The sequence below is a fragment of the Vanellus vanellus genome (assembly GCF_965231255.1).
Source record: "Vanellus vanellus genome assembly, chromosome: 2".
Lineage (NCBI taxonomy): Eukaryota > Metazoa > Chordata > Aves > Charadriiformes > Charadriidae > Vanellus > Vanellus vanellus.
In genome coordinates, this window is record NC_138906.1 from 65,038,535 (window position 1) to 65,062,188 (window position 23,654).

The window sequence follows — 23,654 nt, forward strand, 5'->3', positions numbered from 1 at the left end:
CAAACTAAAGATGGTATCAGTTAAAGTAAATGTTTTAGCTAAGTGTTGTTAGGCAGTTCACTGTTATCTGTTAACTGTAAAACTGGTTCCGTGTCTAGCAATGCAGCATCTTTAACAAGCATAAATATTCTTTACCTGTTACAGTAATGGGGGGGGAAAAAATGCTGAAGTAATATCTGAAGCTCTGAAATCTAAACAGAAGGTTGCATACCAAAATAGGAAAAAACAATCCTGAAAATTCATGTCAGATTAAATGTGTCTATTTGTTCAGCATCTTTGGCATAGTTGTGGATGTAATATACTGTTCTTATAAGGTGTCTGGATGCTTCTGACATACCAACCAAAAGCAATACTTAAATTAAGATGCAAACATGCTAGAGCATCTTCAAGTGCCTGAATATTCCACCCAAATAAGGTGTAAGACGAGAGCTGTGGAGGTCAAAAAAAGTGGTGGTGGTACCTGTTCTTTGACTAACTATATAGACGAGACACCGATACAGTAATTTACTTGCCCATAACACTTGGTGTATATCTAGGTATAGTAGTAAATGCAAATAATGGGTGAAGTTACAGCACACAAAGTGAAATGTTCTGCTTTGGCATATATACTTCTTGCTTTAGTACAAAAATGTACTAGATTTGTGCTTCTGTACTTCTGCATGGCCTGCTCATTGTTTTATTCTATTAAAGTGTTAAGCATTTAATGGTGATAAGATGTAGATGAGACATTTTTATCCCTCAATATACTATTTAATAAAGTAACCTTTTTCTTCAACAAGATGGCACTGAAATATGATAGGCTTGGAAATAACACTATGTTGTGTTTGCCAACAAGGGTAAATTAATTGCTTTAAATGAACTGTCATAACTATGGGTTTTTTTGCTTTGTTACTTATGCAACTAGGAAAACAGCAAATTTCCCATCTTAAATTATTAAAGGAAACTTCCTTCTCTTTGAAAAAAAAAAAAAAAATCCTAATAGGTTCAAAACGGATCAATATAAGATGAATAGGCTTTTTAGATTCTGTAGCGTGCTTCCTTTTGCGTATTTCTGACTTGGTCTGTGCTTTCCAAACCACATTCAAGACCATTGGCCTCTTTCTGCATTTGCTATCCTGAAGACTTTCAGACTGTCTTTGGTCTGAAGCAAGAGTAGCTACACTTTTTTTTTTTTTTTAATCTGGTCCAATTTTTTTGATTCCTTAGGCTTAATGAGTAGCTCAAGTTCTGTAAGCATAGAGAAGTGGGTAGCTTAGCAAGTGTGTTTTCTGTTCTAGCCTCTTACTGTTAAGAACATAAAAATCCTAGGTATAACGTGAAGGAACCTCACTTTTTCCTATTGACTTCAGTTTTCTGGTATGGTTATAAGCTGTTAAGCTGTTTTTCTTAATATGTGCATCTATGTTTTTTTTAACTTTGCTCTTTCTGATTCACAGGCACGTATCTTATTGTAATAACAAAAAAGAAAAAAGTAGGTGAGATTTTCAGTCATGCAATCTGGAAAGCAACAGACTTTGACATCCTCTCCTACAAAAAAACCATGCTGCACTTAACTGATATTCAGGTTGGTGGATTGATTAGGGGAGTATGGGGGAATGTTATCTTATGTTAATGTCCATTACCACAGGACCTAATTTGATGAAACTATGGAGAAAATTTTTTAAAAAGTTCTTTGAACTACACTTTCTTCTCTGATTTGTTCAGGCTGCTATAATTGATGCAATATTTGGGTATAGATGTATATAAAGTTAGGCCATTCAAGGTAAGAAACTCACATTGTGCAACTTCGAATATCATCCCCAGAGTTTGATCTGCATATCGTACATTTCCCCCCCCTTTTAAGGTAGTGCAGTATGGGAGGATGAGGTGTACTGTCTTGCTGCATCTCTGTTCTTGTTCCTAAATCCTGTATTTTCTGTTCTCCTCTGTGGACCTTCATGAAGGCTTTGCTTGCCTGGCATACTGCAGAGGTGTTTTAGTGCTGCTTTGTAATAGATTGCACAAATACAGCCTATTATAAAGCAAGCTTCCTGAGCCAGTCCACAAAATCACAGTGCTCTTTCTATTATGTCTTTCTCACAGCTATACAATTCTGATAGCCCCTACAAGCTGCCTTGCTGTCATCTAATTATCTGTCTTGCTTAATTTATGGAATTGTTCAATTACATAATTGCCCAGCAGGGAAGAATTGATTTTTCTACCTTTTTTTTATTTATTTTAGTGGGAGGGAAAGGATAATGATTGTTTAAAACAGATATGTTGAGGACTGATAAAGAGTAGATAAGTGTGTCTAACCCATGGAGCTAAAAGGGAATCTGGTACTCTTTCAGGAAAGGAATGAGGTTAATCAAAACTTTAACCAGAACACAGATTAGTTATTGGGGTAATCTTGACAGTAAGTTATATCCTTTCTTTTTCATTGACCGTCTTGTCTCTTTTCTTTGACTGAATGGTTTTCAAGGAAACTAATGGCTTCCTTCTTGCTTGGAAGTTGTTAATAGGTTGATAACAGTAGCTATTTATCTCACAGCAGTACTGTTCTCTGCTCTCCACTGTTGCAGAATTTGGTTGCAGTGTGCTAGCTGCAAGTTGTCAGTGAACTATTATCAAAATTACAATCTCATGTTTTTCTTCTTGTATGATAATCTCTGCACGATGTCATTTGTTGCAAGAATGCTAGCAAAGTTCATCTCATCACTTGTAGTAGTAGCTTATAAGAATAAGATTTTTTTTTTTTGACAGTAATAAATGAGACCTCTCCTGTTCTGTGTGTTTTGTGTTTTTTTTTTTTTTTTTTTTTTCCTCTTAACAGTTGCAGGACAATAAAGTATTTTTATCAATGCTTAGTCATGTCTTGAGCGTGGATGGATTTTACTTCTCAACAACGTATGACCTAACACACACTCTGCAACGATTAGCCAACACAAGCCCAGAGTTCCAGGAAATGAGCCTCCTAGAGAGGGTAAGGATTTTATCTTGCTTAGTGTGTCTCAGACATTGCCAATCAGTTCTGCATGGCTTAAGTGTAGTTTATGCAGCTGGTGTTTTGACATCATTTAAACAAACTATGACAAACTAAAAGAAACTTTTTACATAAAGCTTAGGAGGATGATGTTGATAATCAGTGGTCCCATTACACTTGAGCTTAAACTGTCTCCTTTTTACAAGGAATATGCTAAATGGTAGCAGATACTGTGAAAGCATTTATGGCCCTCTGTTAAACTAAAAATGGCTTTACTATTTTAATCATTAATTTAAACTAGTAAAATGGATTTGCTTGTTGCTCAGACGCAAATCCTTATAATAGAACTAGCCAAAAATAGCTAAACTGTTGCTAAACTGTGTAACTATACTATCTCTGTCTTGCTAATTGAGTTGTACTGTGGTAGTTCTGGAATAAGAAGCTGACAGCAGGAGGAAAAAGAAGCAACCAAGTGTGCAAAGTACATTGAGTCAAGTTACAGTTTGTTTGCTTCATAGGGTGGTTAGAATAAGGGTGGAAATTGCTGGTCTGAATGCTTCAGTACACAAGTTTGTTCAGCACTGGTGTTTTATTGAAACTATTGGGGATGTGGCTGAGCATACTAGTCCATCCTTCTGTGTCTCATAGCTTGTGAGCCACATGAAGGTCTAGAAATCTGTTCAGATATGTTGTCAGACTTCTAGATCAGGCAGTTAGAAGTACTTTCTGAAATCTGCTTTAAATTAATTTAAACTCAAAATAAACGAAAGTTTGCCTCTGACTTCAATATTGAACACTTCTAACTGCAACAAGAGGGAGCTAGCAGAAGAATCGAGAGGAAGTCATTCCTCTGACCTGGAATTGGGGGGAAGAAGGAGGGCAGAACACAAGATAGAATAAATGTCACTTTATTTCTGATTCTCTTTCAGGATAATGTGGAACAGAACTGTGGGTTTTATGGCTGTTTGCCCTAAGATGTTGCATTCTCTCTAAGCTATGCCTATTCCTTATGTTTGAAGCATGAATTTAACAGGCTGATTTTGTCTTAAAGGCAACGGAATCACACAGCCACATGCAATTTGAACTTAAAATTCTCTTGTGCTTCCACAGACTTCCAAAATCCTTAGTCTGGTAAACTTGCTGTATACTGCAGCGTAAACAAGGTCTAAACTGCTTAGGCACTGAAATACCAGAACTTTGGAAGTTGATAGTACTTTTTCCTTTGCAGAAGATGTGGCAGTGGAGTCGTGACATGTTGTCTCTTAGTTACTGAAACTGTCTAAAATGGGAAGCAGTACACTTTTTCAAAGATTTAATTAAAAAAAAGTTAAAAAATCAGTTTATAGTTGGGGACTATTTTGCATTATAAAATGCTGCTCTGGCCGTACTTTTGCCTGGAAGAACAGTTGCTGAAACGAAGGGATTGATTTGCCTTAAAATTGTGGCACTTGAGAAGGTTGTTTGAAAGGCAATATACAGTAAAAGGGAGTCATTTTCAAGTAAACTTGAATGGTTAAATGGTTAAAAGCATTTTCATGTAACTTCACACTCATGTGGTTGCAGTATAATCACTTAATAAAAGGATGGTGACAGTCTTGGGTATTTCCGGTTCACCTGTATAAGAGAAGCCTGGCCTGTGGTTAGTGTGTGGATGTTGGATGTTTTGGTTTGTTTGGGTTTTTTTTAAGCTGTACAGGTAGAAGGAAACAATGCCAATATAAGGCCACCAAAGCATCATGTCATGTTTTCTCACTAGTTCAAATCCTATCTGCAGTATCTTCATCAGTTTCGGGTGGATAGTTGTATTTATTGTTTTCTATTAGACACAGGATGGTTCCAACAGTGAGCTTGAATTAACCCTCATCCTCAGTGATGCATTGTCTGCCTGCCTCATCTTAAATTTGAGACTTAAGCCACTTCCCCAGGGCCTGCACTATGTTCTGCAGCAAATGCCACTTTTGTGACTAATCTGGGAGCTTTCTGGAATGTGCTCAGCAACCTGCTCAAGACAATTTTGAGGTGAATTAGGAATAGGAAATACAGAAAGTTGAGGAGGATCATTTATGCAGTGGAATATAAATCATAGAATGGTTTAGGTTGGAAAGGACCTTGAAGATCATAGAGTTCCAAACCCCTGCCATAGGCAGGGACACCTCCCACTAGACCAGGTTACCCAAGCCCACGTCCAGCCTGGCCTTGAACACCTCCAGGGATGGGGCCTCAACAACCTCTCTGGGCAACCTGTTCCAGTGCCTCACCACCCTCAAAGTGAAAAACTTCTTCCTAATGTTCAATCTGAACCTGCCCTCTTCCAGTTTAAAGCCATTCCCCCTCATCCTATCACTACCTGCCTGAGTAAAAAGTCCTTCCCCAGCTCTACTGTAGGCCCCCTTTAGGTCCTGGAAGGCCGCAATAAGATCTCCATGGAGCCTTCTCTTCTCCAGGCTGAACAGCCCCAACTCTCTCAGCCTCTTCTCATAGGAGAAGTGCTCCAGCCCACAGATCATTGTCGTGGTCCTCTTCTCGACACGCTCCAGCAGGTCCATGTCCTTCTTATGTTGGGGACTCCAGAGCTGGATGCAGTATTCCAGGTGGGGCCTCACGAGAGTGGAGTAGAGGGGCAGAATTACCTCCTTTGACCTGCTGGCCACACTTCTTTTGATGCAGCCCAGGATACGGTTGGCCTTTTGGGCTGCTATCGCATGCTGCTGGCTCATGTTGAGCTTCTTGTCAATCAGCAAACCCAGGTCCTTCTCCTCAGGGCTGCTCTCCAGCCATTCCCCGCCAAGCCTGTATTTGTGCTTGGGATTGCCCTGACCCAGACGTAAGACCTTGCACTTGGCCTTGTTGAACTGCATGAGGTTGGCTTGTGCCCACCTCTCCAGCCTGTCCAGGTCCCTCTGGATGGCATCCCTCCCCTCCAGCCAAAGGATTTGGTATCATCAGCAAACTTGCTGAGGGTGCACTTGACCCCACTGTCCATGTTGCTGACAAAGATGTTGAACAGTACAGGTCCCAGTTCCAACCCCCGAGGAATTCCACTCGTCACTGCTCTCTGCTTGGACATCGAGCTGTTGACTGCAACTCTTTGAAGAGACATGGATTTGGCAAATGGACCACTCGGTGGATAAAGAACTGGCTGGATGGTTGCACTCAATTTAGAGACCAGGATATTGTGTGGGACAGTGTCAAATGCATTGCACAAGTCCAAGTAGATGACATCAGTTGATCTTCCCTTGTCCACTGCCCCTGTAACCCCTTTGTAGAAAGCTACCAAATTTGTCAGGCATGACTTGCCCTTGGTGAAGCCATGCTGGCTGTCACAGGTCACCTTGTTTTCTACGTGCCTCAGCACAGTTTCCAGGAGGATCTGCTCCATGATCTTGCCAGGCACAGAGGTGAGACTGACTGGCCTGTAGTTCCCTGGGTCTTCCTTGTTTCCCTTTTTGAAAATAGTGGTTATGTTTCCCCTTTTCCAGTCGACAGGAACCTTGCCAGACCACCACGACTTCTCAAATAGGATGGCTAGTGGCTTAGTGACCTCATCTGCTAGCTCCCTCAGGACTCACAGATGTATCTCATCAGGTCCCATGGACTTGTGCACCTTCAGGTTCCTCAGGTGGTCTCACATTTGATCTTCACCTACAATACAAAGACAAAATACTTTTGTTTTTTAAGCTGCAAGTATTGTTTAACATTCAGTTCTCAGAATTGTTTGTTATTGCATGCAGGACTCCTTGCATTTTACCTTCTGCCCATTTTAGGAGTGTTACCTTGCTACTGTTCTTAAAATTTTGGATACTTTTCAAGCACAGCTTACTTAAGGCTAAGATTGGAATGTTCTTCCAATACTGCAGCTCAGTTAATGGTTCAGCATGCCTGAAATGTCAGGTAACACCCTTAAAGACTGGAGAGAACTGTTGTTCTTTTGACTATTTTTATTTTATTTAGATTTGTAGTTGATGTTATGGATGGTACTGATGAAAGAAGGGTGTTCCATCTCCATGTACATCTGTTCACCTAAACTTGTGTAATGCATGGGTACTGTCATACTCTCTTTTCATTGAATTAAACAGAACTGACAGTCTCTAAAAACATGGCTTATTTTCTGGCTGCAGGCAGATCCACGGTTTGTATGGAATGGGCATCTTCTTAGAGAATTTGCTGCTCAACCAGAGGTAAACACTTTGTAATGATTATATTAACGCGGAACGAGTGTACTTGTACTGCATGCATACAACAGTTTCCTGTAATTCTGTCTCTTATTTCAGACAGCCAGAATGTAGTGTAATGTGGCTATTCATCTTCCAGTTTAGCACAGTGACAATCTTCTGCTTTCAAACTTCCAACTCTTTCAGTGGTCTCAGTAGTACATATAGTAAAGCTGACTCTTTAGAAAGGTCTGCATTTGAAGATACTTTGTTGAGACTGTGCTCATATAAACCAAAGGGGAAGTCACACGGCACAGCATGTGGTTCTCAAGCTCTCTGAAGTTTAGCTACTTATCCTAAGGTATGGGAAAGGTTCACCTCATTGCTTTTTTTTTTTTTTTTTTTTCCTGACTGGCTAGCGTCTTTCTTCCTGAGTGCAGTTTAAACTCCATTTGCCTAGTGAATAGGTCATAAAGCTTTTAATTATGAGTTAAACTGACAGTTTAGGTTCTTTCAGTTTATTTCAAATGAAGACTAGCACAGTGTAACCTTTGTATTCACTTAGTCCAGCAAATACAAGTGCCTGGCCATGAACCACAACTGTAGTACCTCAATGGCCAGATTGATCTAAGCTCCTTCCTACTAGAGACTTCAGATGTGTGTTAAGCTTCTCGAACTGTCTGCGCTACAGCAACCTTTTCTCTCTCAGTACTTCTCATTTATCAAAGTGAATGACGCACTGCTTCTATTTCTGTCTCGGTAACCTGTGGAGATGTGCTCTTACATGAGACAGCACTGTTCCAAAAGGCTGGATTGTGCAGTGCTTCTGGAATGTGAAGATATGAATTAGCAAAAGGTTGCTGTGCATATTTTGGAGGCATATGACTGGGTATGGTTTGGATATGGATAGTGCTATGCAAACAAAGCTTGGGAAATGAGAGGGAAGCTGTGGTGGGAACAGCAAAGAAAGCCAAGTGTGGCTGGTTGGTGAAAACAGGCGTAGGAGGCAAAACAGACGTTGAAAAGGGAGATAGCTGATCTGTGAGGAGATGCGTGACCTAATGTTGACTACAGGTGGCTTGCTGTAGTAACAGTTTTAGGCAGTTTGAGATGTGGTATTTCTGACTTCTAGTATTGGAAAAATCTTAATTTTAAATGTTTTTGAAAGATCAAGTTATACAGGAGTGGCAGGATGGGGGGGGGAAACTCTGGAACAAGCATTTCAAGTATTAATCATGTAGAGGTATTCCTTACTCAAGCCCTGTGTTGTTTACTACTATCTCTGCTTACATCCCACTGTAGAGGTACAGCAAATACAATGTCAAAAGGTTTTCAGTGTGTACTGCTTTATATCTGGCACACTTGTAGAAGAGTAAATGCAGTGTACAGGAGGATGTATTAGCTTCAGGTTTTTTTTGTCAAGATCACTTAATTATGATTAGACTTTCACTTTTTCCCTGCTGCTGATAAGGGTTACATGTGACAGTTTTCTTTGAACTCTTTTCTCAGAAAGAATTACTGCACCTTAAAGTAGAGGATATAAAGTATATAAAACTACCAAAAAACCTCCTAGACAAAGCATAGTCACTCACTTACCTTTTTTTGGCTGCTATTGTTTAGTATTTTTAACATGTATTATGTGTGTGTTTCAGATCCATAGGTTTGCTACACCTGTGATGCATGGATGTATCCTTTTATATTGTAAAGCTCAGTGCTGAATCTGGTAGTCTAACAGCAAAATGATTGCTGATGAGGCTGTTCTATTGGCTATGTTGGCAGCTATAACAGAACAGTGTCAGAATTAAGATGTAATTTGTTCAAATATGAACATTATATATTCTTTGATAGCCCGGTCATATGTTAACTCACTTGAATAGTCTGCTTTTAAGGCTTAATCTATTTAATTTTACAGGCATGATTTGCATAACTGTCTTTCAATGGGATTGAAGGTTAAGATGAATATGGGAAATGCTCTCACATCAGCCTTACTACTTTTTATCTTGCTGTAAGGATGCCTTCTACCGAGCATTTACATTGGCTTTCAAATAAGGGAGAACAGTTTTCACTTGAAGGAGTGCTTATGGATCTTCCTGTTGATGAATAAAAGGATAAGGAGTTCTGCTGAAGGCTCCTGGACCACTTGTACTACCCAGCTGCTTTTCCTACACCAGCACTTTGGATAAAAGCCTTTTTAGCAAACTAGTCATGAGTTTATTTTTGAGAAGGGGTGTATGCTGTGAGTAAGCCTAATGCTTACTGGAGGCAGTGTTCCTCATGCAGCATGTGATCAACAGTAAGTCCCAGGTGCTCCTGAACTGGCAGCGTAAAGGACAGGCAAGACTGGACAGAGCAACTCATGCCGCAGTCTCCTTAGTTCCTCCATTGCAAAGGCCCCTCAGGTGTGTGCAGGGAAAACAGCTTCCAGGATGGATCAGTTGTTCTGGTAGGACTGTTAGCAGCTGGCAGATCTCCAGTCCTTCTTTCCTGTGGCTTCATTTAATGGAAAATGTTGTGGGAGTAGGTGGAGAAGCAAGGAAAGATAGCAAAAGGGAACTGTCAGAACAACGCAGTCCTTATCCTGCAGGTCCTTGGGTGGATTACAATTAGCAATTGGCAGACTGCAATTAACACCTTTCTGTGTCCTATTTTCACTATATGAATAATTAGCATAAGTAATGTATGTTTTGCTGTAATTCTAATCGTAACCAAAAACCTTAGAGAATTTGGGAATTCAAAGAAACTGGATTTTTAGTGATGAAAAGGCTAGGAAGAGCCTTAAGCAGAACTGTTAGAGCACTGCTAGCAGTTATTTCAGTTAAATCAAAGATTCTTCCCCACCCCCATGTAAACCTAAATATATTTTGTCCAGCTACCTGTACTGGGATTCTAGTCTTGCAGTGATGAGAAGTAATGGAGTTACTTGGGTGATCAAGACTTTGATCACCCAAAGGCTAAGCTATGTTTAATATTTCCCTTACTCCCCCCCAAAAAAAACCCACACAACTTTCTAAAGAACAATAAATTATGGGTTTTTACCTTTTCGTGTGTGTGGAAAGTAGCCAATAGCAAGTTGCCATTAAAGTCAGGACAGAGATAGCAGACAGAAAATGGGCTGACTATTGCTAAGCATCTAAGTTTAGAGGTAACCTTTCTTGCAGGAAACTGTTGGCTCTACAAGTGTTGGATTAAAGGGTGTAAGACCTGGTTAGTAGTTGTCCAGGACAGCAGACGAATAGGTCTTTTTCACAGTCTAACTTGCAAATTGTGAGAACATTCTGGATTATGTAGGGCCAATTTGTATTACACTTTTTGAATTTTTAACAAACAATATTAGCACTAATGCACATATAAATCAAGATGTTCCATGTATGCAGTCAGTGTGCTCTTTAACATAGCTTAGGTGCTCATGTGTGACACAGCTGCTTTATGTCACGTTTGAATCACAAATGCAGAATCTAGATTTCACTGTAAAATGTGCTATTTTTAAGAAGAAAATACATCTTTTTTTTTTTTTTACTTTGCCAACCTTAAGACAAAGTATCTAGATTCCTCAAAGAATAGTATGCTAATACTGCAGCTTGCAAAAATCGACCATTTTGATCTTTTGCTTGCTTTAAAGTTGTAGGTTTCAGTTTTTAGGGGCAAAAGATGGAAGCCTGTGAATCTACCTGAAGAAGTTATTAATGATGAATGCTGTTCCCTATTAGACTTGATAGTTCACTATAGTCCAAATAAAGGCAATTATAAGCAGCACAGAAACAAGACTCTAAAACCAAACTACTAGTCAATTATTGCTGTTTGTTGATTAGACCCTGTGGTTTATCTGCCACAGGGCATCCGGCCTGAGCTGGAAAGCATTCTTATGTAAGAAGCTCCCACTGGAGACTTCCTACATGTTTGTTCTCTTTCTTGGCATGGATTTGAAAGCCAGTCTACCTTACTGCTAGTTCTGGTACCTGTAAATGTGATGTGTGTTGCACTTACAGGTGCAAGGTATAACAGCCCAAGATATTCACTCTTCTAAAAGCCTAGGAAAAAAGGTTCGGAGTGGTAATTTTTGTTAAAAGCAATAGGGGCAAGAAACTATTAAGATAACTTAATAAAATCATGGATGAGATGGATGTTGTGCTGAATAGAATGTCAGAAGCAAGTCCATTTAATGGTATCCAGAGGATGATGAAACCAGATTAATCTTCTTTAGAATCCCATTTTCTCAAAATTATAGCAGTTTTAATGTGTGTTCATTGTGACATCACTTATAGCGTTTCCTTTTGTGATGCGCATAGTGATCCTAATATTAAGTTACTCTTAGTGGTGTGAGAAATGTTTAAAAATTTCTTTGTGTGGTCGCTTGGTTTCTTGATGTTTCATACCTCTTAATAAAAAAAAAAATCCTGATGAAATTTTGGGTTTTTTTCCTTAGTGTTATTCATTAGTTATCACTATGCACTCTTGTTCTATAAACGGCAAATGTTTTGATTGGCTGCTTGTTTCCAGAAGAAGCTGTTTCAGGGCTGGTGTACGCTACTATGTAAGAGGTAAAATAGCAAATTGACTTATTTTAAAATAATGTTAATTCCATCTGCACGTGACTTACCTTTAAGAGTAATTGCTGTAAAATGACTTGAACAAAAAATGCTTATAATAGTTTGTCTCAAAGAGGTCCTTGCTCCAAAGAAAATGTTAGGAACCTGTATGATGAACTGAAGCATGTTCTGGTAGTTATTAAAACTGACTCTTCTTTATTCCCCCTAGAGATAACTGCAAAAGCTTTGTAAGGGTTTTTAACACTTTACTGTTTTTATTGGAGCTAAATGCAAGTGTGTAATAGCCCTTCTGGCCTAGCAGTAAATTCAACTAAGACCATCACTGGTGCTGGCAGGGGATCCCTGGAAAGTTATGTGTTCTAATTTTTTTTCAAGTTAAAAATTGAACAAGGAAATGGATTTAAATCACTTTCTCTGTTCTTAGTCCTACCATGTGTGCTCTTGAAGAAATTTGTCAGTTTCTGAAGTACCATTGCTATTGAATTGTGAATATTTCAGTGTCAAAGCACTTTATTTTGTATTAAACTACTCTATTTCTAGGACTATAAATATCAAAATGTGCTAAGCACAACTGCTTTTTCAAGTTAAATTTAGTACAGATCATGTTAGACTTTTGCCAAAGGTGTTTGATTTACCATCTTCAGCCAGCTCTGTGGTATTTCTCGTGCTTTCTGTGAGTGCTTGAAAGGGAAGGGTAGGAAGCCTTTTGCTGATAAACTGTCACTGTTCTGCAGCCAGTCTGAGCTGGTTAACAAGGTCTTTTTCCTACATAGGTATTGATTCAGAAGGACATGCTGCTAACTTTGTTGAAACAGAACAAATTGTGCATTACAAGGGGAGCAAAGCATCGTTTGTCCAGGTAAAGTCAGTGGAAGGAACTGCTCAGTGGCTTAAGATATATAGATAGATAGCTCTGTCTATGCTTCTAAATATAGATTACATGTAAGATGTGCACGCACACAAATAAACTAAACCAGTCTGCTTTATTTTTAAATGGCAAGTGAGTTTAAGTTTTGTTGTTTAAAACTATTTCCATTGTTTTGCAGACCCGTGGATCGATTCCTTTTTTCTGGTCTCAAAGACCAAACCTCAAGTATAAACCAAAGCCACAGATCAGCAAGTCAGTAAATCATGTATGTGAGTGTTTGTTGTGTCTTGGGGTTTTAATATATTTCTGGGCTTGTATTTGTGTGATAGGGTAACAAAACTGTCACCAGAAGAATAAAAATTAGCAATACTCGGTTGAGCTTTATGGTTAAAAAGTAGTAGCAGGAAGCCTTGTGCTCCTTAAGATGAGTTCAGAACCTGAAAAAAAATCCAGACATCAATGAGGGTAGTTTATCTTTGGTTCTTCTTTGCAACAGTTTTGGTAGCTGCACAGTACTTGTTATCTGTGGCTTGTTTAATAAGGACTGCTGAATGGACTAAGGGGATGAAAGTAGAAATGTGTTAGCGCAATAGAGAACATCAAACGCTTTTCTTAGCTATAAAGTTACCTATGCGGTATCATCAAAAAGATGATTACAGAGATTTCTTGTAAATCATGGATCTTATTAGTAGTATACATCTGTCAACACATTTCCTTTCTCTTCTAGATGGATGGCTTCCAAAGACATTTTGACTCGCAAATAATTAGCTATGGAAAGCAGATGATTGTCAACTTGGTATGCTTTCACTTGTTCTTCCTGAAAAAGCTGTTATTCTTTTAAGCAGGCTTTTGAGTAATACTGTCTCTCTTTTTCCTTTTCTTTCTCCCAGGTTAACCAAAAAGGTTCAGAGAAACCTCTTGAGCAAACATTTGCAAAAATGGTAAACAGCATGGCAAATGGAATGGTCAGGTATGTGTGAAGTAAAATAATACATTCTATGTTAAAAGTTGAGCTTTGTCTCTGAGACATACAGAGTGATCAGTTCTTTGGAGGCCTTTACCAACTGTCTGATTTGTTTTAATTTTATTTTTATGAAGTTAACTTGCATATGACCAATGCCTCTGCCTCAGAGCTCACATTTTAAGCAGAAGTGAGACTGTGAAGCGAATATGGGACAAAGAGGAGACAGAATAAAGAAGGGAGCTCAGAGGCAATGGTAATGCCAATATTGGAGTAATAGTATGCTTTGAGAACTGTGGAGATCTTCTGCATTTTAGGAAAAATAAATCATGTCCTATACTATACTAGCTTCTGGTGAAAAGGCTTGGTTACATTGCTGACTTGGTAATGGAGTGCTGAGTGTGAGCAAGCCAGTATTGAGATAAAGAGGAAACAGTAAGGGGAACATGTAATTTAAACGTCTGGACCTCAGTGTGACAATGGGCCAAGACAGTGGAGAATCACAAGAGAAATTCTATCTCTTTGTGGGAATCTTGAGTGCAGTACACAACCTTACAACCTGCTTGTGCTTGCTTTCACTAACTTCCAGAGGGAGGGCTGCCGTCCAGCTCCCACAGATGCTTACCTCTACCTTTTCCTTGAAATTGCTGTATGCTATTACTGTCACTCATATGTCAAAGGACAAAATCCTACTTGTAAGCAAAAAGGCATCCTGTTTTAATAAGGATTCACTCCTGTCTAACTAAGGAATTGCAGAGTATAATCAATATGCCCTTGTAAGTCCTGACATACTTTGAATTTTTTTCCAAGCTTTTTTCTGCATGTATGATGCCCTGCTGCTGCCTTCACCAGGGTAGTTATAGATAGAATCATAGAATCATGGCACCAGTATAGGTTAGGGGTGGACCCGCTGGGAAGTAGCTCGGAGGAGAAGGATCTGGGAGTTGTGGTAGACAGTAAATTATCCATGGCCCAGCAATGTGCCCTTGTTCACAGTATCACAGTATGCTAGGGATTGGAAGGGACCTCAAAAGATCATCTAGTCTAATCCCCCTGTCAGAGCAGGAACGCCTAGATGAGGTTGCACAGGAAGGCGTCCAGGCGAGTTTTGAATGTCTCCAGAGAAGGAGACTCCACAACCTCCCTGGGCAGCCTGTTCCAGTGCTCTGTCACCCTCACTGAGAAGAAGTTTCTTCTCAAATTTAAGTGGAACCTCTTGTGTTCCAGCTTGAATCCATTACCCCTTGTCCTGTCATTGGTTGCTACTGAGAAGAGCCTGGCTCCATCCTCATGACATTGTTGCCAAAAAGGCCAATGGAATCCTGGGCTGCATAGGATGTGTGTGGCCAGTAGGTCAAGGGAGGTAATTCTCCCCCCTCTACTCTGCACTGGTGAGGCCACAACTGGAATACTGTGTCCAGTTTTGGGCTCCCCAGTTCAAGAGGGACAGGGAACTGCTGGAGCGAGTCCAGCAAAGGGCAACTAAGATGATTAAGGGATTGGAGCATCTCCCTTATGAGGAAAGGCTGAGAGATCTGGGACTCTTTAGCCTGGAGAAGAGAAGGCTGAGGGGAGACCTTATTATGGCGTACGAGTATCTAAAGGGTGGGTTGAAGGAGGATGGAGCCAGGCTCTTTTCAATGGTTCCCAGTGACAGGACGAGGGGCAATGGGCACAATTTAGAACACAGGAAGTTCCGTTCAAATACACGGAAAAACTTTTTTACGGTGAGAGTGACAGAGCACTGGCACAGGCTGCCCAGGGAGGTTGTGGAGTCCCCTTCTCTGGAGTTTTTCAAGTCCCGCCTGGATGCAGTCCAGAGTAATGTGCTCTGGGCAATCCTGCTTTAGCAGGGGAGTTGGACTAGATGATCTCTAGAGGTCCCTTCCAACTCTGAAAATTCCATGATTCTGTGATAGAATTGTCTAGGTTGGAAGAGACCCTTGGGATCGAGTCCAACCATCTACCCTACTCTACAAAGTTCTTCCCTACACCATATCCCCCAACACCACATCTAAACGTCTCTTGAACACATCCAGGGATGGTGACTCAACCACCTCCCTGGGCAGTCTATTCCAATGCCCAACCACTCTTTCTGTGAAAAACTCTTTCCTAATGTTCAGTCTAAATCTACCCTGTTTGAGCTTGAAGCCATTCCCTCTTGTTCTGTCATTAATTACCTGTGAGAAGAGACCAGATGTCTGTCTCACTTTTGTGTACTACTTTTTTTTTTTTTATTAAAAAAAGATTGCATGTAAGGTGGGCTCTTTCCTCACTTTCATGCCTAGGCTGGTATTGATACCTTAGCTGTACAAAGCTTGTGGAATTCTGTGCATCTTTGCTATACAGTCATCTGGTGGAAATCAAGATGTAAAATTCTGTAAGGGTGTGTTTTAGTGATGCTTGTTGTTCTGTATATGTTAAAAAGCGGTGTTTGCTAGCTGCATTTTCTTAATGCTGCCAAAATACCTTTTCTTTGTTAACCAATTTTGGTAGCATTTACCTGTCAGACAAAGACTTGAGTCTCCAGTCTATGTATGCTATCTTTCTTCATGCAAATAGTCTTAAACTTGGCAAATAATAACTTTTGGATTATGAATACTTGAGGGGAGGAATGTAATGCCCTGTAATTCACATTACAGTGAATGTGTACATATATAAATGTTGAATCAAACACTGCTTGTCTAGAGCGCTTCTTACCAGAAATGAACTGGCTGTTAAAATCTTGTTCCAAGTCAGTAGCTGTTTGATTTTTATTTTTTTCTTATGACAGAGTAGGTTAGCTGTTTAAACAGAACCTGTCTCAGGTTTCTAAAGAGCTGTCAAGGGAATTATGCTGCATGCCAGCAAAGAATGTTGCATTTCAAAGCCTGTGTCTCTTTCAAAGTGAACTGAAGTTCCCAATGCAGTTGCTTGGAAAAGAGGAGGGCCAAAGAATCCTGGTGGGAAAAAAGAGATGAAATGACACGCATGTCCCTTCTGTACTTTCTGGAGGGAAAATACTAGCCAGAATTTAGAATGAGTAACTTGGAACTGAATGTGTGCTTCCCCAGACTAGTGGCGTATTGTAAAGAATTGTAAATGTTGCCATGCACGCTAAGGGTGCATCTTCAAGAAGATTACAGAGCACTGACAAAATCCATAGATATCTGCTGGAAGCCATCTCTAAAGAAAAACAAATCCTCTGTCACTACCTGTTTTATAGATCAGCCGTTTCCTGTGGCGTTTTCTGAGAACTTCACTGCAGTACATATGTAATCTGAAAAGATGCTTCTCTCTCTGAACAGATACATAGCATTTGACTTCCATAAAGAGTGCAGTCGGATGAGGTGGGATCGACTTCAGATTTTGATGGATCAACTAGCAGAACAGCAAGATGAGTTTAGGTAAGGCTCTGCAGTCCTTTTACTTCTGTACTGTTATAATCATAGAATTGTCTAGGTTGGAAGAGACCCTTGGCATCATCAAGTCCAACCATCTACCCTACTCTACAAAGTTCTCCCCTACACCATATCCCCCAACACCACATCTAAACGTCTCTTGAACACATCCAGGGATGGTGACTCAACCACCTCCCTGGGCAGTCTATTCCAATGCCCAACCACTCTTTCTGTGAAAAATTCTTTCCTAATGTTCAGTCTAAATCTACCCTGTTTGAGCTTGAAGCCATTCCCTCTTGTTCTGTCATTAATTACCTGTGAGAAGAGACCAGCGCCAACCTCTCTACAGTGTCCTTTCAAATAGTTGTAGAGAGTGATGAGGTCTCCTCTCAGCCTTCTCCTCCTCAAACTAAACAGTCCCAGCTCCTTCAACCGCTCTTCATATGATTTGTTTGCTAGGCCCTTCACCAGCTTCGTTGCCCTCCTCTGCACTCACTCCAGCACCTCGATCTCTCTCTTGTATTGAGGTGCCCAAAACTGGACACAATACTTGAGGTGTGGCCTCACCAGTGCTGAGTACAGGGGCACAATCACCTCCCTACTTCTGCTGGCCATGCTATTTCTAATACAAGCCAGGATGCTGTTGGCTCTCTTGGCCACCTGGGCACACTGCTGGCTCATATTCAGCTGCTTGTCAATTAGAACCCCCAGGTCTCTTTCTGCAACCACTTTCTCATAGCTTCTATTGTCTTGAGTTAGGGCAGAGTAAAACAGGCCTGTTATCACCTATAAAGATGCATTCGTTTGCATTAGTGCTTCCATAACTCTTGCTTGATACCACGTGCAAGGCTAGAGACCTGCTAGTGGGTAAGATCTAGAGTCCTCGTTATGTGCCGATAAAATGGTTCTGAGAATCTTAGCAACCCTGTGTTGTGACTCAAGAGCTGCCTTTGTACCTTTGGGTAAAAGGTTAGATAAAGAAATGAGCGTGCATACAACTGAAACTATTAATGGAAAAAAAAAAAAGGCCCCTTAGGTGATATTTCTTTCATCCAAGAGTAATTCCATGTGGTATTGAAAACAAACTGTTCTCCTACATAGCGTCAAACACTTAATGCTCCTTCTACAGGCACCTGCTCTGTTTTTAAAAGTGTTTTCTCTAATACATATTGTTTGTGGCACCAAACCTTGGCACTGGCACTGATTGTTAGCCCATGCTAACATAAGTAATCCACAAGGAAACAAATTCTCATTTTGTCTGGTCATAGACTAAATGTCCAAATAGATTTAAACCTTTGTTTAGTCCCACGAGTGTGTTGTTTTAAGCTTTGTCTTTGCTACTTGCAGATGTATAGATAGTTAGGGAAAACGTTTACTTTGTTCTGCATTTCTGATTAGAAACAGGAAGGAAGCAAAGTCTTGTGCCTAAAACACAAAGTAGATCAGCTAAAACATTAAAAAACTGGCAGTGGTATGTCCTGTCCTAAAAAAAAAAAAAAAAAAAAAAAAAAAAAAAAATGAGGTGAGCTTCAGACTATAATAGGAGTCTCATGAATGAAATATCTTTTCTGAAATGAAGGCTGTGGTAATAGTATAAGTTATTCAGATGATAGTGAATATTCTCTGCCCACCACCAAAAAAAAAAACTAAAAAAAAACACCTGAAGAGCTAAACAATAAATTGGTTTTGAGCACTTCAAATAAGGAGAAATAAGCATGTAGGTCTTCTATACAGCAAGGATCCTTTATTTTTAGAATGAATACTGAATCCTATAACTTGTTTACTGTCACCTGCCATTGGAGGCTTAAAAAAGAGCCAGGTTTCCTTGAAATGAAGGGGGGAGAAGGTCAAATGTTTCAAATGATACAAAAATGAAGGTTCTTCCTCAAGATTAGGTTGGGTCTACCTTGCCTTGTTTTGTTTCATCTAGAGTGACTATTGCTTAAATATAACTCAGACTTTACTGTTCCTAATATTCTTAAAAAATAATTCTGCAATACTGCAGGATGTAAACAGTTCTATGGAGGTTAAACAACTGTTTTCTGCAGGTTAAATCCAGTTGTGAAAGAACTGTCAGAAAGGAAAGCTGGCTTGCTGAGGTTTAGGGTGGGGGGGAAAGGTATTGGGTTTGGTAGTGGTGTTCTGGGTTTTTTAACTTTTTTTAGAGCAAGTATAGGAGATGCAGCATTTAAACTATCTTATTAACCACAGATGTCTGCTCTTCAATTACACTGGTTATCCTAATACCAGTTTGAGGCAAAGCTTGGTGGGAGAAGGGGGAAAATGAATATTTCACAGGAGTTATTGTCTGCTTTAATCATACAACAATGTAAAACTTGGTTTAACGAAACTAGTTCTCGAAGAATGACAAAAATGGGTCTTGTTAACACAAGGTTGATCAAAGTAAATGCATATGCTTCTAAGGCTCTTGATTTTAATACTGCATGACTGCAAGACTTTATAATCTTATAATGCTGTACAGTAACAGTGGATCATGTGCTAGTCCACATTCAAAGTTCATAATTACATAATGGAGTAACTTAATCTACACAAGGTAGTCTGTACATCTTTAGGCAACTGGAATTTTAATGCTGTGGCAGGATGAGTGTAGTTCTGTCCCATTCACACACCAAACTGATAACTTGATCAGCATATTTGTTTTACCAGCTCAGTTATCAGAATACTTGCATGCAATTCAATATTTAAAATGATCTGTTTGTTATTGATTACGAGAAACACCTGGCTTAGTTGATTAAAAAGACTGAGGTAACAATTAGCATATGCAGTTGCAAGAGGGAACATCTGTTTCCCCCAGATCTTCACATAATGGAGAGAAGAGTAAGTGACAGTAGCAGATTTTAAGTAGTGGCCTTCAAGATTTGAATACCTTCCTGGAAGAAGTGTGCCTGATAGCGTATATGACTTTTTATGCAGTGGTGACTGGATTGAACCAGGTGACCAGCTATATATAAATCTGGTTACTTCTGATGTTACACTCTGCTAATGATCTTGATATCTGTGGAGCTGGGGCCCAGTAATAATTGGGGGGGAAAAAAAAAAAAAAAAAAAAAAACAAAAACAAAAACAAAAACAAAAAAACAAAACAAAAAAAAAAAAAACAAAAAAAAAACAAACGGCTGACTTTGCACCAGAAGCTCTTCTTCCCAGTGGCACGTAACTCAGTATTGCTGGTTGGCAGTCTAAATGATCATGAATACTGCCCCGAGATTACTAAATTTTCATATATTGATGCTGTTTTTCAGCATGGGGGAATTCAGGGAGGTATCAGAGTTCTTTGCCATGGCTAAGAACTCTTCATATGCTCAAGACAACTGTGTTTTGGTTGCTAGAATATTTACTTCTGAAAATGTGTGGTTTATATGTACTGTTATCTATATATACTTAGGTGGATTGTATGTGTTAGTTATTTTCTAGTTGACTCCGATGGTAAAATTGTGACTCAGCAGGAAGGAATATTCCGTAGTAACTGCATGGACTGCCTTGATCGAACTAATGTGATCCAGAGCTTGTTAGCACGCCGATCTCTTCAAGCCCAGCTTCAGGTAAATATTTTATTCTTGTTTAGCAAGCTGGGAGAGGAAAGAGGTTTTCCGTTTAGAACGTAAATGTAATTTTAACACTTCAATAAGAGCTTGCATACTTGAGTTACTGTACTACTTTCTTGAAATGCATTGGCCAGACTCTAGTTTAATAAAGCTTTTTCTGAAAGCAAATCCTAATCTTTCTAGCGAACTACTAGTAAGCTTCAATATGCTTTCTGTTTTAGAGGCTAGGTGTTCTGCATGTTGGACAGAGAATTGAAGAGCAAGCAGACTTTGAGAAAATCTACAAAAATGGTAGGCTCTTTACAGAGTTCAAACAAGCACTTTTTTCCAAACAGAGTACCTGACTTCCTTAATCTTTTTTAATGTTTTCCTATTCACAGCATGGGCTGATAATGCAAATGCTTGTGCCAAACAATATGCTGGAACCGGTGCCTTAAAGACCGATTACACAAGGCAAGTCAGCCTTTCTTGTAAAGGCCTTCTGTGTTTTGGGGCATGTTTGGGATTTTCTTTAAGTCTTCATATCTGAGAAGGCTATTAATTTGGGGCTTAGACCATGAATGAGTCTTTCAGTGGTTCAACTGGTAAAATGTACAGAACACCATTCTTCACTGTGTTTATATGAAAGGAGAAAAGGCTATCTAGAAATAAAACCAAAGAATGTGCTTCTTCAAGGCACATTTATATTGTGGGATAGAGAGAAGTGTAATTTTACTTTCCTACTTTGTTACAAGTATGTGTTAATAATGCAGAAGCAGCACTAGATAAATGTATTTACATGCAGGTATTCATTAAACATAGTACCCATTTGAATAATGAAAGAACTGCAATCTGAAATTATCTTCCTGATTTTATAAATCAATTTTAAATGTTTTTCAAAACTTCTTGCAGAACTGGGAAGAGAACTCAGTGGGGCTTAATAATGGATGGCTGGAACTCATTAATACGCTACTACAAAAATAACTTTTCTGATGGATTTAGACAAGTAAGTTACACTTTTAACTGGGGAAATGTATTTGATAAACATCGCTGTGCATTTTAACTCTTGCTCTCTGTTTCTTGTCCAGGATGCAATTGACCTTTTTCTTGGAAATTATTCAGTGGATGAAGTAGAACCTGCTAGTCCTCTACATGTCAAGAAAGATTGGAAGTTCTTAGCTGTGAGTATGGAGACTTTATTCATGATTGGAGAAACACATACAACTTTCTTGCTTCATGTGACTAAGTAGAACTTGTCTATTTAGTAATGAAGTGTTCCCTATAATCTGGTATGTTTCTATGATGCCTGTTTATTGGACTAAACCCAGACTGTTCCCTTGACAGAAAACGGAGTGTCCCTGAGGTATTGAAAAAACTGCTGCTTGCTGCCTCTTTTTTTCTCTTTTTTTTTTAAATCTGCTTCATCAAGTTGAAAGGGAGAAATTCTACTAGTCACCATCAATGACTGTTTCCTTCTGTGGAAGAAACTTGTGAAGATCTCTTCTCATACTTCATGCAGAAGCATAGACTGTAACACAAAACTTTTTTTCCCCACCCCCTTCTATTTTGTGAAATGGGATTTGGGCACATCACGGGTTTCATTAGTGGCTGGTGTACCTTTTTTTTTAAACAAAACATCCACTTTTTTTAATGGATAGGAGGTATTTTAATTCTTAACCTAGTTGTTGAACGCACTCTTCCAACTTTTGGAACTATTTAAAATTTTAGTTGTACCTGGCAGCAGGTGAATAAACAATTAAAGCAACTTTATTGCAAAGTCAGTAATAAATACAGCTTTGCAGTACAGCCCATCTGAAAGGAAATTAAGGAATGTATGTGCTACTATATAAAGTGATTATTCTTTTTCCTTTTTCCCCAGTTGCCTATTATTATGGTGGTTGCTTTCTCCATGTGCATTATTTGTTTGCTAATGGCTGGTAAGTCACTATTGAATTTAATTTCACAAAATTAGCTTGCTTGTATGTGAACTTCCTATAAATGTTTACCAGAAATAATCCAGTATAAAATTGTTTCTTGGTCATACTAAGAGGTGTTTGAGCATGGATCTGGACGTTGAGGGTTAGCACTTTATCATTAATACAGGAAAAAAAAACTGAGGTACTATAGAAAATAATGTTAAGTCACTTAGGAGGCAGTAAATTGCACCTGAGTAGACATCTAGCTTTATTATAGGCTGGATGAATCCCCAGAGGAATACCTACCTAATTCTGGGAGGAAAGACAGTTCAGTCAAGTCAGATACAGGCATAAGCCTGTTCTGATAGATATCCCTCTAATCTCAATCTGTGTTGGGAGTTGTGAAGGCTTTTGCCTTCTACTTTTTGCCTTCACTTTTCTAACATCAGTGCCAATAGAGTTCTTGACTCTGACATTTGTAGCTGTCTGTTCAAAATATTCTAGGAACTGTGTGGCAAACACAGTTTTCCTAGGTAAGGAAATAGAAAAGATGCCAGTACCCATGAAGGACTTCTAACTTCATTTGACAGCAGATCTCTGAGGAAGGGCTTGTAATATTTTGCTTTTGTACTGAAAAAAAAACTTTCTGGTAGCTGGAGATAATAGACTAAAATGTTTATCTGACTCTTAACAGGTGATACATGGACTGAGACACTGGCCTATGTGCTTTTCTGGGGAAGTGCAAGCTTTGGAACTTTTGCTATCATCCTTTACAACGGCAAGGATTTTGTAGATGCGCCTAAGCTGGTCCAGAAGGAGAAGATGGACTGAATTTGTGTGTGTGGAAAGCGGCTTGGTACTGAGGATTCCTCAAGCCACACTTGGAGTCTCTACTGACCTGCTTTCCACACTGATTAGTTGTCTTTTTAACATTTTTCCTTGGCAGTGGGGGGGGGAGGGTGGGGGAGAAAGAAAATCATGTCCTTTGGTGGTGGAAGCTTTCAACTGAGACTTGACATGTCAGTTGCAATGGTCTTTGGAATATTGCATTAGTGGAGTGGGCTCCACTCTTATTGAGGTAATGCAAAGATGAAAGCCAGCTTTTTGGTATCTGGAAAGTTTTAGGACGCAAGTGGACTGCTTAAGCTCATAGTCCACCTGGGCTGTTTCAGCTGAATTTTTGGTCTCTGTCTTGACAGGAGAGAGCTCTGATGCTGTTCAAGTGTCAAAAAACCCAGATGTTGAAGCATTAATAATGGAGCTTCTAATTGTGGTCTCTGAACAAATATGGCTTCATACAAATACAAAGTCTAGTTCCAAGACT

At 39.4% G+C, this 23,654-nt stretch overlaps 1 protein-coding gene across 1 annotated transcript in view; it reads left to right on the forward strand.

The window, feature by feature from the left end:
- SACM1L (SAC1 like phosphatidylinositide phosphatase) overlaps nt 1–23,227 on the forward strand; it is a gene marked incomplete at its 3' end in the record, with an annotated part of 39,596 nt that extends 16,369 nt beyond the window's left edge. Inside the window, 18 exon segments of the mRNA XM_082499547.1 lie at nt 1,437–1,564; nt 2,813–2,962; nt 7,081–7,140; nt 8,766–8,799; nt 11,550–11,651; nt 12,434–12,519; nt 12,707–12,793; nt 13,256–13,324; nt 13,419–13,498; nt 16,777–16,875; nt 20,294–20,432; nt 20,657–20,726; nt 20,816–20,888; nt 21,327–21,420; nt 21,503–21,595; nt 22,294–22,351; nt 23,025–23,158; nt 23,162–23,227. Coding sequence (XP_082355673.1) covers nt 1,437–1,564; nt 2,813–2,962; nt 7,081–7,140; nt 8,766–8,799; nt 11,550–11,651; nt 12,434–12,519; nt 12,707–12,793; nt 13,256–13,324; nt 13,419–13,498; nt 16,777–16,875; nt 20,294–20,432; nt 20,657–20,726; nt 20,816–20,888; nt 21,327–21,420; nt 21,503–21,595; nt 22,294–22,351; nt 23,025–23,158; nt 23,162–23,227 — 1,622 coding nt within the window.
- Between the last annotated feature and the right edge of the window lie 427 nt (nt 23,228–23,654).